General features: G+C 39.9%; 1 protein-coding gene across 3 annotated transcripts in view; it reads right to left on the reverse strand.

Moving 5' to 3' along the window:
* Positions 1–13,466, reverse strand: part of PAPSS2 (3'-phosphoadenosine 5'-phosphosulfate synthase 2) — a 54,703-nt gene that overhangs the window by 22,977 nt on the left and 18,260 nt on the right. For all 3 annotated transcript variants that reach the window (XM_020801275.3, XM_020801274.3, XM_072995275.2), the window contains exons 2-3: positions 2,530–2,644; positions 426–661 (exon numbers count right to left, since the gene is read on the reverse strand). In XM_020801275.3, coding sequence (XP_020656934.1) covers positions 426–661; positions 2,530–2,644 — 351 coding nt within the window. The remainder of the gene's footprint in view (positions 1–425; positions 662–2,529; positions 2,645–13,466) is intronic.

The raw sequence follows: 13,466 nt of genomic DNA on the forward strand, positions 1-13,466 counted from the left end.
ATCAAATCACAGGCCTCTCTGTTCCAACATTCTTCTATGCAATGACCCACCATGTGTCTATGGGAAGTCTTATGTGCCCAGCTTGAAGAGGACAATGGCACCCTTGCACTCATAACAAGTAATGATGTGGTTATCCCGAGACAATTACCATTTTCCGCCTGTTCCATTAGGCTACACATACAAACACAGAAAATTAAATGACAGGATGCAGGACCCCACACCCATCCATCAGTTCTAATACGTCTGATCTACCGGAAGGGAAGACATTTACTAGGACTGATTTTCCAAAATGTTATTACAAAACACTGCCTGCATCCTGTTCTCCTGAAATGTACATCTTTTAAAACTTGCTACTAAATATAGCTTTATTTTTAAAATGTGGAAAAACATGCTGCTTCATGGAAGAATATTCTTGAGAGTTTTACCTTCGTGAAAGGAGAAATGAAACTAGTTATGCAAACTAATCCAGCATCAGCGAACAGCCTGGCAACTTCAGCGATACGACGGATGTTTTCTTCTCGGTCGGCAGCAGTGAAGCCTAGATTTTTGTTGAGACCATGGCGAATGTTATCCCCATCAAGGGAATAGCAGGGGATGCCATGAGACACCAGGTATTCCTCAAGTGCAAATCCAATGGTGGTCTTACCAGCACCAGAAAGACCTGTTAATTATAGAAAGTGCACAAAGCACAGCGACAGGGTTTCATGTAAACAAATTCATGAAATAAATTGCAAACTCATGCACTTAATTCATTTAAAAATATTGCTATTCCTTATAGGTGTAAGTTCTCTAACATCAAACACAGATTTGTACACATGTGTATTATCTCTTGACTATTTATTGGTGGGGTGGATGAGGGATATTCAAGACAATGTAATTGCTTGATGAAAAGGTGTCTATGGTTCAGTCTCAAGTAACAGTTGTTTCTTGTCATTTTTTTTCTAGCTGGAAATATGGAAGAGGTTTTTTGTTTGGGGAACTGGGAGCTGGAGAGCTACTTGAATTGTTTTAAAGGCAGCAGAAAGAGGAAGCCTCCAAATCCTTTGCTAAAAGTTTACCCAACACTGAGTCTTATATTTGAATGTCTGATGATTCAAACACACACTGATTCTGGGGTCAGTTCAGCCACTATGCCAACCCACGGCTTAGTTATTTCAGGATCAAACTGCCTCAACCTGAGTCCTAAGTTTTCATGCTTCCTCTTCCCATCTTGAATCCCTTCTCTTAAAGTTTGAGTAATCTGCAGGTTCCCATTACGCTTGACATTATTTGACTTATGCTAATTTGTGGCTAGTTAAAAAAAAACAACAACAACAGCAAACTTCACTTTGAAGTGTTGGTTTGTTAACTAACCATCATGGAAACATTTCAATTTCAGAACTGGAAAATTGTCATCCATTTAAAAATAGAGAGTAGCTTTTAATATCTCCTTCTAGTGCAGAAACAAGGTGCAGAGACTGAGGCTCCCTGCAGCTTATTCTAAGAAACCTGTATCATGTACATCAATATCAGGAGTGTCAGTTTTCATTGTTCTGTTAAGCAGGAACAATAATGACAGTTATGAGCACATTGGCTGCCTTTTGAAGTAACACTAAACTATGATACTGTGAGCATCTCTTTCCTTTCCTACCTTAGCATGGCAGTGAGGAAATAAAAAACTTTTACTTCCATTCTTTATCTCTGTTATAAAATATTAAACACAAGACTAACAGGAAGCCACTGATGCAGGACAGGATCTACAGTATTATTGTAAGTCACATCCAAGGAGAAACAAACACATAATATTAACAGTTTATGACAAAGACTTTAGTGTTATGTCAGAAGTTTAGTGCATGTCTGAACCCTAATAATCTGAACCCTAAAAAACCTCAGAATTTACAGTTACACATTTTCTTGCTTTAGTAAACCACAGTTAAAGATAACCACAGCTTGTGTGGGCTGAGACATGATATTAAACATGAACTTTAAAAGTTTCCTATTTCCATCTCACAGCTTTGTCAGAGCTGATTAGGCTTGCTTACTAAGAATAAACCTGTTTGCCATTGCAGTCAGATTAGACAATAAAGCTTTCAAATCATTCTGCACACTAGAAATATTTTGTATTGCACTTTATGTTATACTCATATGTTGTTGTTTAGTCGTTAAGTCATGTCCGACTCTTCGTGACCCCCATGGACCAGAGCACACCAGGCCCTCCTGTCTTCCACTGCCTCCGGGAGTTTGGTCAAATTCATGTTGGTAGCTTCGATGACACTGTCCAACCATCTTGTTGTCTGTCGTCCACTTCTCATCTTGCCTTCACACTTTCCCAACATCAGGGTCTATGTTATATATTATATGTTAAATAGCACTTTAGAACTCTCTTGGTCACGAACAGTCAATAGTATTTGTTTCTCCTTGTATGTGACTTACAATAATGAATCCTTTTGTGTACTTGTGGATTTCTCTTAATCTTTTGTTCAATATTTTTTAAGAGATAAGTAACTTTCTTCATTAATCTATCTGCTGAATTGTTCAGGAATATGATACCTGTTAACCATACTGTACAGCCGCGAAATCCTCCTCTTGTCCCCACAACTTGTCCTCTCTTACTTCTGCTAACATGATGTGCTTGGTATACCACATTGGTGGACCTATTGACATTCTAAAGACACAGAGAGACATGAATAGCATAAAACAATTGCTGTTACAAGTGACAATACAAAAAAACCCCTCCTTCTAATTTGAATGTATAATACCAGCAGCAGTAACAAAGACACATTAATTTTAAAAAATAAACTCAACCCACAAAATAATATAGAAAAAGATCTCTCTAGTTTTTCACTCCAAAAGTGTATGTCAAGTTAGAGAGTTTTTCTACAATGTGAGAGCTTCATATGTCCTTAGAGCATTAACGAGATAACAAGGAACCTTGAAAAGAGGAGTAAAATGTTGCACAGAACACTCATTGACTCTTATCATAATTGGGATAGTTCATGCAAGATGGCCTTCATTTAAGAACATTAAAACAGTTGTGCCAAATCAGATTAAAATTATATCTCAGTCCACATTCTGTTACCGTGGTGGTGATCCAGTTGCCCACAGGAAGCCCATGAACAAGACATGAGTGCAACAGCAACCTCTTCATCATGCTCCCCAGGAGCTAGTAGAGTTCTGATAATGGAGGTAAAATATAGTTATCTTGTAGGCACTGGTACCACTATCTTCCACAAACCCTCTTTTAAAGTATATTGGCAGCTGGAACCACATGGCTTGCAGTAACAAATTCCACAGTTTAACTGTGAAGAAATGTTTTCTTTTATCTCTCCTGAGTTTCAAACCATTCAGTTCAATCTGATGAATCTTGGTTCCAGTTTGATGAGAGAGAAAATTGTCCCTTTACATTTTTTTTGCACATAATGTCTAATCCATGCCTGCAATGCACAATTGTTTGATCTAGGCTCAGATCAAGGTGTGAGATAGGTTCTGGGGCTTGAATGAACTGGATGACTACATTTGTCCCCTATCACGAGGAAACTTCATGCAGAGGCACAACATAGGTGGAAAAAAATAATTGTCACTATGATTAGATTTTAAAAAGTAGCGAATGATAAAGATGCACGGTAGGCTCAGATTATTTGACATCCCCATTGCAAACATAGAATAGGAGGTCCAAGGCAGCTGGAATCCTTGCTCCATCCACGATGCCCTTAGGTCTGACAGTGGGAGGGGATGGGTTGGAAAGGAAGAGTTCCTGCCATCAGAAAGAGGCTTTTAAGGCATTAAGAAAATGACTATGACATTTCACTGTTGACCACCATCAACACCATCATCTAACAAGTGAACTAACAGCCTCCATTCTTTCCCCATCAGTGAATGGAGCTGGCAAGTATGTGTCACAGCTATCATAGAAATCATCCTTGCCTTGTAAACAAGCTTCCAGAAGTTATTAGCCTGCCAATTTTCAAAAAAAACAGAGGCCGATATATAGAAAGTCGTAGAGATGGGATATTTGTATTCGTATACGAATACTGTACAAATATCCTGGACCCAGGTGGTCAGGATCCCCAGTCTCACCTCCCTGAACTGACCCATCCACTTACAGGTTGCCATGCAGCTTGCATGGCTGGCAGTTCTGCTCATTGCACCAATGTCAGATGTAGCACAGTTGTCACTTCACCGCCTTCCTGCTCTTCTCGCCACTCAACCGCTGAGCGGGGAGACTTGTCACTCTGCCCCCCTGGCCAGAAGAGCACAAAGGCAGAACAGTGCCATCTGGGCTTCATCTGTCACTAGTGCAACAAGCAGGACACTGGCCACGCACGCTGCGCAGCAAACCCATAAGTGGACAGATCTGCTCAGGGAAGCGGGACTGGGGAGCCCAGCCACCTTGGTCTGAGAGATTCATATTCATAAAAGAATATGAATATCACATCTCTAGTCATAATTCACAGCAGAAGATGGTTTTCCCCACTCATGGCGCAGTGGTTAAACTGCTATATTGCAGCCGAAATTGTGTTCACAACCCGGGGTTCAATCCCACGTAGCTGGCTCAGTGTTGACTCAGCCTTCTATCCTTCCGTGGTCGGTCAAACAAGTACCCAGCTCGCTTGGGGGGGGGGGCAAGGTGTAGCCTGCATAACTAACTTGCAAACCGGCCAAAGAGTGCTTGAAGCGCTATGGGGTGGTATATAAGCAGCACACTTTGCTTTTTGCTTTTGCTTCTGATTGATCTCTTGGGTCTAGAGAGTGCAGAGGAAAAGCAAAGCACCTCATTCCTTCTCTATTAGCCCATTCACTCACCATGTACTATGTAATTTGTACTTGCCTATAGTTGTCACACAAGGCTACTGCTTCAACACAAGGCTACAATCTGGCTATATTGACATTGATATCAATATTAATATCTATACTCCCCTAAAGGATGTAATATTTACCTAACTAGGAGAGATGCTTCATTGAACATAGGATACTTATTTCAGAGTGCATAGAATAACGTACTGTGAGTGTGCAAAGTGCTTTATGCACACAATCTTAATAATTCTTATAGGCATCTTAAAAGGTACGTAAATATTTTTATTCTTATATAGCAGAATCAGGTTCTGGGATTTGGCTAAGTCAATTGATTTTGATCAACTAAAGATTAACTAAAATCCATCTCCTAGTGATGCACACTTCCCTCTGAAGTTTGTCTACAAAGATGCAGCAGATTTTTATGATGCGTAACTCTGCATACTACTGGAATTTTTTAGCTTGCAGGAAATTCCAGCATGAGCCCAAGGTCCCTTTTTATTTATTCTTTGGCTTTGTTTAGCTGAATCATTCTTAAAGAGACAAACTCTCTGCTGATCTCTGTGCAATGTGAATCTACACCATTTAGTCATTCCTCGAAATAAATGTCAGAGGATTTTAGAAATCTGAAATGATTCCTCTAAGTGCTTGATGGGGCCAAAACATGCAGCAGATACTTGCCTGGGTGAGGCTAAAACAGATAAAGAAAGCCACTTTCTGGTCTAACATATTTTCAAAATTGGATGGTGTGTGTGTTATACAAGATTTAATTGTGGATCAGAATTGTTGCCTTAATCCATAACGGAGCAACAAAAGAAAACCCGTGTAGTTTAACTAATTTCCTACAGTAACTCAATTTCCTTAAAGTATTTTATCAATTTAAATATTGACCAAGTTTCAATAAATACAATATTCATTCATTAAAAACAAACTGATCCATCAGGAAGCTGAAAGGTATTTCAAGGAAGTGTTCAGTTCTTATGGTCCTTTTGTCTTATGTGGAAGACTTCAATAAAGGTTTTAAGTCTCACAAATTCCTTTGCAGTATTCTTTGATACATACTAGTTATCCCAGTTGACAAGGATGCTCACATAAATTCCTGGTTTCAGTTCCTTTGTCAAAGCTTAGGAGCAAAGCCTTGTCAGTAAAGAATTATTCGAGTCAAAATGGATTTCTTGAGAGAGAGTCCTGTAAGAGTGTGAAACTTCAAATTGTAAGCATAACTCTGCTGTGTTTATACCACAATTTTGGACAGAAAATATTGGTTTTGCCAGGAAATAAGGCTGCTTTTATCAATATATAACTGAAATCTACCTTTCTCATATTTTTAACGGTTGTACATCTTATCAATGCCCTGCCACAAGACAAAGTCCTGACGGAGAAAAATGAATGCTAGCAAGCAGCAGTGCATTGTGGTCTTGAGAGGTAGTTTAAAGGGAAAAAAAAGCAGTTGATTTGGCACATCTGCATCCCAGATGAAAATGCATGAACTAACAACTACTATAGCAGACATGACAGGGAAAATTCAAGTTACTACCCACTGATTCCCTGGGTTTTTCACTGCAGTGCTGCTATACAGGAAGAGTATAAAGTAGCTGAGGCTGCCAAGACTTTAGAAAGTCATCAGAATTTACCAATGGAAATCTCCAAATAAACCTCCAATGTGCTATATATCCAACAAGTTTCGGAAAGCACTGTATTACACTTGGATTTTATTCCAAAGTAATTATGCTAGAGCGTATCGTTGTTGTTTAGTCGTTTAGTCGTGTCCCACTCTTCGTGACCCCATGGATCAGAGCACGCCAGGCCCTCCTGTCCTCCACTGCCTCCCGGAGTTGGGTCAAACGCTAGAGCGTAGAAATACTCATATAGATGAGTCCATCCTGCCTTAGCACTCTACAGAGTTTCACACTATATCCATCTTTTCCCCCTCATGCCTAAAATTGATGGTGTCCAAAACATCCAGAGGGTACCAGTTTGGGGTGTATAAAATAGATAAAGAAAGCCGGATTCTGTTATTTTCATATATTCCAGTATGATCGAGAAATGGAAACTGAAATATGAGGAATAATTCTCTTGATGTGAGACACATAAAGCCTAGCCTGGTCAGCTCTGCATCATAACGATTCTCTTGATTTTTATAGCAAAGATGAAATGACTTCTAGAGCAGATATATTAAATACAAGACATTCTGCCCCAGAACTGGGTACTGAACAAGCTGTTCCTTAGGAACTCTCCAAAGCATGTGTGGGCTTTCCTCACTCCTTACTGTAACTGTTATACGGATGACAGCTTTTATCTAAACAGTGCCATGACTGAGTTCAATGTATACCTCCATTTTTGTAGTGCCAAAGGGCCTGCCTGTAGTCCTAAGAAAAAGCAGGCTAACATGGAGGTCCAGAACACCCTGCATAAACACTCATTGATTCAGTGGCCTCAGCTAGTGTTACTCAGCAGTGCCAGAGCAGTTGGTGTTGCAGGAACTCAATTCTGCATTCATGTTCTTTGAGCAAGCTGAGGGAAACCACTTTTGCTTTCTGGTACAAACCTAGCAGTTTATTCTTGTTAATTTTGGCACTACCACACGAGTCTTTCCTCTCAGCCATGTATGTCACACAGAAGGTTTTTTAAGGAGACCTACAGAGACATCCTAGTTACTTCAAACAAGCAGTCATTCAGCTGAGAGACAGACAGACTGAAATGCCAAGAGCTGTGCTGAAACTGACAGATATTTTCCTTTTCAACTGTTGGCTGAACAATCTTCCAGCCTTTAAGAAAGTCATATTTTAGGTGAAAAGCTGCAAAGAAAGTTCATTGTAATGTCTCTAGAACTTTTTGTCCATGAAACTAGCAAAGCTATTAAAAACCATGAAGGAAGTTGGTTATACTTTTTATATATTTAATTTCACTGATTTATGTTCACAAAAAATGTATTACTTATACTTGAAGACCTGTATTTTAATAGGACAATTAAAATACTGTACAGGTTTTAATTGTGCCCCAGCACAAGGGGCACACCAAGAGGGAAGGAGAGAGTAGTGAAACAGAAACAAACAGAAATTTAACAGGGATTTTCTTAGAAAAAAACAGAAGGATTATGACAAGATAGAGATACAAGAATGCATTACATCATGGGTCATATTTTAAGGAGAATATTCACAAATCGTAGGAAAAAATTCACTTCAGTTGCACTGTTAAAATAAAATTGTGTTTCCAGAATTATTTATTTGTAGAATTAGTCTGCTGTTGTGAGTCAGCAATTTCATGAACAAGGTTATATTTTTTTTCAGGCTAGGAAGATAATAAAATATATCTTTTTTCCTTCTTCTATGACAAAGGAAGTAAGTAGATTGTTTGGGCTATAAATTTCCACAGTGATTTTGCAAGTAGGTATTGTATTTTATTATCTCATTCTCCCAGTTTTCAAAATGTGACAAACTGCTGTATATAAATAAGTTTCTGAAGGCTGCAACAAAAATTAATCAAATAGAATCTTCAGGTTTTTTAATAAAGGACAATTTAACAATACATTCTGCTAAATCTATTTCTCGTCCATTTTTAAACCTATGGTTTTGAATCACCTTTGTAACATAATGTAATTTGTGTAGAAAAAGAAAAAACGTTTCTTGAGACTTGGGAGCTATTACATATTGGTTGGACTAGTTCCAGCAAGGCCCTGCTAGCCTGAGGGACCAATGAGTACATTAGATTATGCTACAGTCAGGGAAGGAGGAAGAATAACAAAAATACATTCAAATGACTCAACTCTGGGCTATTTTTAATTTACCTTACCTTTTTTTTTTTTTTAAAATGATCCTTCAGCATTGATGCTGCTCAGTTTAAATGCAGCTCCTTTACAGAATTCTTACCAAAGTATAAAATTTCCTTCAACTCACTGGGTTATTGAGTCAAGAGGGTAGTTGGTCAATCCCATTTTTTTACTGATCTTTTGCTTATCCATAAAGGATAAATAAACTAGCAGTGGACATCAGCAAAGAGAAAGGCTCCACTTGGTACACATTCCCAGAAAGATCTGGTGCAATTCCTTCTCCACTGTTTGCTCTGAAATAGCTGGAGCTGTGGAGAATCACCAGTGTTTCCTCAAAAGAACATGCATATTTCTTCAGCTAAAGAAACAACTGTTTAAGTGTCCAGAACAAAATGGAAGATTTTTGTGTCCATTTTCCTGTTATGGAATCCCAACCTGGCCTAAATAACAAATACTAAACAAGGACACTAAGTTCTAAAATAGAAATCTATCTTAGAACTTAGTGTCCTTGTTTGGACATAATAAAATTAAACTACCATTTACGACAGGTATGAGGAGACTTCAGTCCTTCAGATACTCTCCAATGTGGCCAATGACCTATGATTATGGAAACTATAGTCCAAGCCACCTGGAAGTTCAAAGGTCCTTCACCCTTGATTTTCTTACATCTAAAAGTAGCAGCAAAGCCTTGGACCTGTGTACTACACCCTCCACTCTTCTCCACCAGCAGCTGGAGGGATTTGGGAACTGTAGTTCAAAGTTCAGAACCTACTGGATGTTATAGAATGATGGAAGGCAGCTCTTGGATTTCTTCCACCAGCAATTTCCCACTCCCTGTGCAGCAAAATATTCTTCTACTCTCCCTCACTCTTCAACTCTCTGTAGAATTCAAAATTCTGCCTGGAAGATTTTCCATTTTCTGACAGGCTTCTTCCATCAGAATAAGGCCTAAAGATGGGCATGAAACATGCTTTGGCGCATCCACAGTTCAACACCCCACCCCCTCCACACCGCCACTTAGTGGGCACCCACTGGAGGGAGTGGGGCACTAAACCGTGGTCAGCTGTTTGGCCACTAAACAAAAGGTGCCAAACCACGGTTCATGCCCATTTCTAATAAAGACCCAATAGAATCTTGCCCCCCAAGAGTAACTTTTTTTCATGTTATGAAAATGAGGTATACTAACTAAAAAAATATTAGCCACCACTGGCACACAGTAGACATATTGTGTCAGTGTAAAAAAAAATGCAGCTCCTTCCACGCAAAGGTGTTACACAAGACTGGATGACTTCCCTGAATAATCACCTCTTGTGTCCAAGTTAATAAGCTGTTCTAAAAGCCCTTAAGGATGTCTGAATTTAGCAGAATACGTAGCTGCTCTCATAATGTTCTTTTGATGATGGTCTTTTATGAGTAATGACACTATCCAGGTAAGAAAGAGGAACAAATCAGAGAGAGAGAGATGCAAAGGGGAAGTGGAGCTGACATTGCATTTAATTTCCCCAAAGCAAAGTTAATGCAAGTTTTTACAAAATATTATTTTTTGTTTTCAAATGGAAGACTGCAGAAAGCAGAGATGTGCCTGGATGTTCTGTTCGTTCCATGACTGGCCAAGGCCTGAGTACGACTTTTTTCATAGTTGACATCTTTTCCTTCCGTTATTTTCCATCTTCCATTTCCTTCCATTATCTCTGAAACAGGTACAAATACCGATATCCTGCAATGGCCCAACTTCTGCCACTGCATTGAATAAGGCAACGGCTTCACTGTTACCCGGGCTACTGGGATGGGGTGGGGGTGGAGGGACTCCTAGGCATGATACACTGGTCATTTTCCCTCAACGTGAAAGATCTCCCTTTTCCCCAGCAAAAGGGTACCATGTGCAACTTGCCACAATCCTTCATCCCGTTTTCAAAGTGGAGGTCATGTCAATCTGTTTCAGCATTTGCACTAAAATATATCTGTTAGTCTTTAAGGTGCCACCAGACTTTTGTTTAGTTCAGTTCTTTCTTTGGCAGAAATCCTTAACCTACCGGTCTGCTGCGTAATGGAATATGCGAAAGAGAGTATCATAACCACATCTTTTCTGTGGTTCAGATTCAGACATTGTAAGTCATGAACAACTCCTCTTTCTTTCCAAACACCACCACAGGCCATATTTATCCTAAACTCCCCAACCTGTTTTTCTCCATGTGTTTGGCCAATAACTCCCATCAGCTTTAAGCAGCACAACCCATTGATCTCTAAGAGTTGTTATTCAAAATATCTGAAGAGGAGAAACACTAAGAAAAGTTGACCTGACACAGGGCTTTACCAGCCCTGCCTGGAGATGGCAGAAAACTAACTTTTTGCACTCAAAGTGTGTGTAGAACACCTGGACTTTAGCATGTTTTTCCTCATCTTCCCCGCCTGAGATAAACCGACTTAAGTCTCCTCTCTGCCCCTCACAGAACATTATTTCCATTAGCTCTGCACTGGTTTTAAGGTGAACATGGTAATCCTTATGATTATCCATTAATATAGTTGTAAGTTACCTCATCAGCCTTTCAGTATGTCTTAATTTGTTCTATTACTTTCTTTCAAAGTGTATCTGAAACTAAGGGCCTCAGGATCAAAAACAGACTTTTCCTATTTTTAAGGAGCTAAGTTGGAATTTTTAGATAATAGGGACCACCTCGGTGGGAAGGTAACAGCGTTCCGTGTCTAAGTCGCACTGGCCAAGTGACCATGGAAGATTGTCTTCGGACAAAACGCTGGCTCTGTGGCTTGGAAACGGGGATGAGCACCGCCCCCTAGAATCGAACACGACTGGACAAAAATTGTCAAGGGGAACCTTTACCTTTACCTTAAGTTGGAATTTAGTCTTTCCAAGGTAAGACAGGTTTTGAAATAGTCTTGACAATTCTATAAACTGTCAAGATTATTTTAAAGTCTGTGTAAAAAATGCAACTGCTTAAAAGCTGTAGGTGGGGTGGGGTCTGCTTTTCTGCCTGTTGTTCCCAACCTAACCATCCTCTTGTGGGCTGTATTCAGATGCTCCGCATGAGGAGCTCCTTTAACAGGAGCTACTACCTGCAACAGGATATGTACATAGGAGGAGAAAAAATGAGTGCCTCTGGCAAATGGATCCCTTTTAACCAGAGCCATGGTTCACTGTGGGGGCTCATGTTTTGGCTGCCAAAGATTTGATGCCTGAAGTCTCTGGTTTAAGTAAGATTTAAGGCAGGAGAGCTAGAAAATGCCTTTGCCTAAGAAGCCTACATAACTTCTGCCAGTCAAATTAGGCAGTTTAGATTAGATCAGGAAGACATGCAGAAAGGAGGTCAGGCTCTACCGATAGATATCTGGGGAACTGGCAGTAGTTTGCCAAAGATTTCTGACTCCCAGTCGTCAAAGAGCATTCCAAAAGGCAGCCATGTTAGTTTGATTCCAAAAATGATAGCAATGCAAATAAAAACTGCAACTAATGGCAACTGAAAGAAAAAAATAAAACGAACAACCACTTTTCTCATCTTTTGATGGTGAAGAAAAAAGCTGGGGAAGAGGAATTGAAGTACGATGAAGTACGGAAAAGTCTCTGAATTTGGTTTTGGTACTAATTACAATTTTCTGTAGCCTGCAGAAGCACTCTGATCCTGAATTCAAACAACTGCCTGCATTTTTGCCCAAGAGGGTTTGTGGTACTAAAACCAGGTCTCGCCTGGACCAAGCTAGTGGGGCTTGGGCATTTGTAAATGGGTGTAAGGGCAGCTCTCTCTTTGCAAGGGAAGCATCATGCTTCTCAGTGCCTAGCCTTGCAGATGTTGTTTTGAACTCTCTGCAGACGCAACCAGAACTGAGGAGCACAGGTGTCCCAGCAGTCCTTCCACAGCCCCCACAACCCGCTCGGTCCACTTACTGTGCTCCATGACATGCGTGTGCCCAGTAGTGGTGATACTGCGCCAATCACAGACAAATATGAAGCTCGCATGTCTATTTGGGAGTAATACAGTTTTGGTCAAGCTCCATCATCATCATCACTGACTCTTACCTTAGCTCACTAATTCCAAAAGAATCAAAAGTACTGGAGTGTGTAGGAGCGGGTATAGAGGGGGGGCCTAGAGTGGGGACCATCACAAAAAGTCAGCTGAAGAAAAAAGTTTTTTGTTTGATCGTATGAGTTGCCTTTTAAACAACCCCTGGTCAGCTAATGATCTACATAAATCACAACTGAAATCAGAATAGGTAATCACAAATAATAACATACAGTAAAACTACCAGTGCAATCCAAACACTTGCGCATTGTGCAGCTACTAAAGTTCTGCGCTGGGGACACAATCCTTAGGCCTCCTGCTGGTGCTGGGACTTAGTATTTGGGAAATACTGTTCCTGTACCAAGAATTGCCCTCCACATTTGCTGGCACCTGGCTAGCAGATAGCTCATCTGGTAAGAAGTAGCTTTCCACAGTGCCTAATTGCTCACTGTAGTTGTAATGTGTGCATAAAGATCTTACACTTTGGTGCAATGCAAATAAAGGTGGAGGTTCCTTGGCAAGCAGCTACAGGCAATCAACTCCACCCCATTGTCTGCATATCAAGCTGGATTTTATTTGCAGCAATAGATGAGTGACTGCTTGCTGTTTTGAAGCTAAAGAAAATATAAAAGAAGCAGGACAAAATTTAAAAACTGTTTGTGAGATCAGACGTGTGTTTGATCCCAGTCCCTTCCATGTCTTGACAACTACTGACTGCATATGAACACAGAAAGGGAAATGCAATCCAGAATTTAGTAAATATATATGTAACTATGCCCTGAAATAAACAGAAATGTTCAACAAAATAGTCATTTATAAAGTTAGTATTATAAGCCTAGTATATGGCATGCATAACTGACAATTACGTCAAATTCTCCATTTCCCATATTTGGGTGTCTGTGGGACTTTGGGAA

This window comes from Pogona vitticeps, chromosome 3 (assembly GCF_051106095.1).
Source record: "Pogona vitticeps strain Pit_001003342236 chromosome 3, PviZW2.1, whole genome shotgun sequence".
Lineage (NCBI taxonomy): Eukaryota > Metazoa > Chordata > Lepidosauria > Squamata > Agamidae > Pogona > Pogona vitticeps.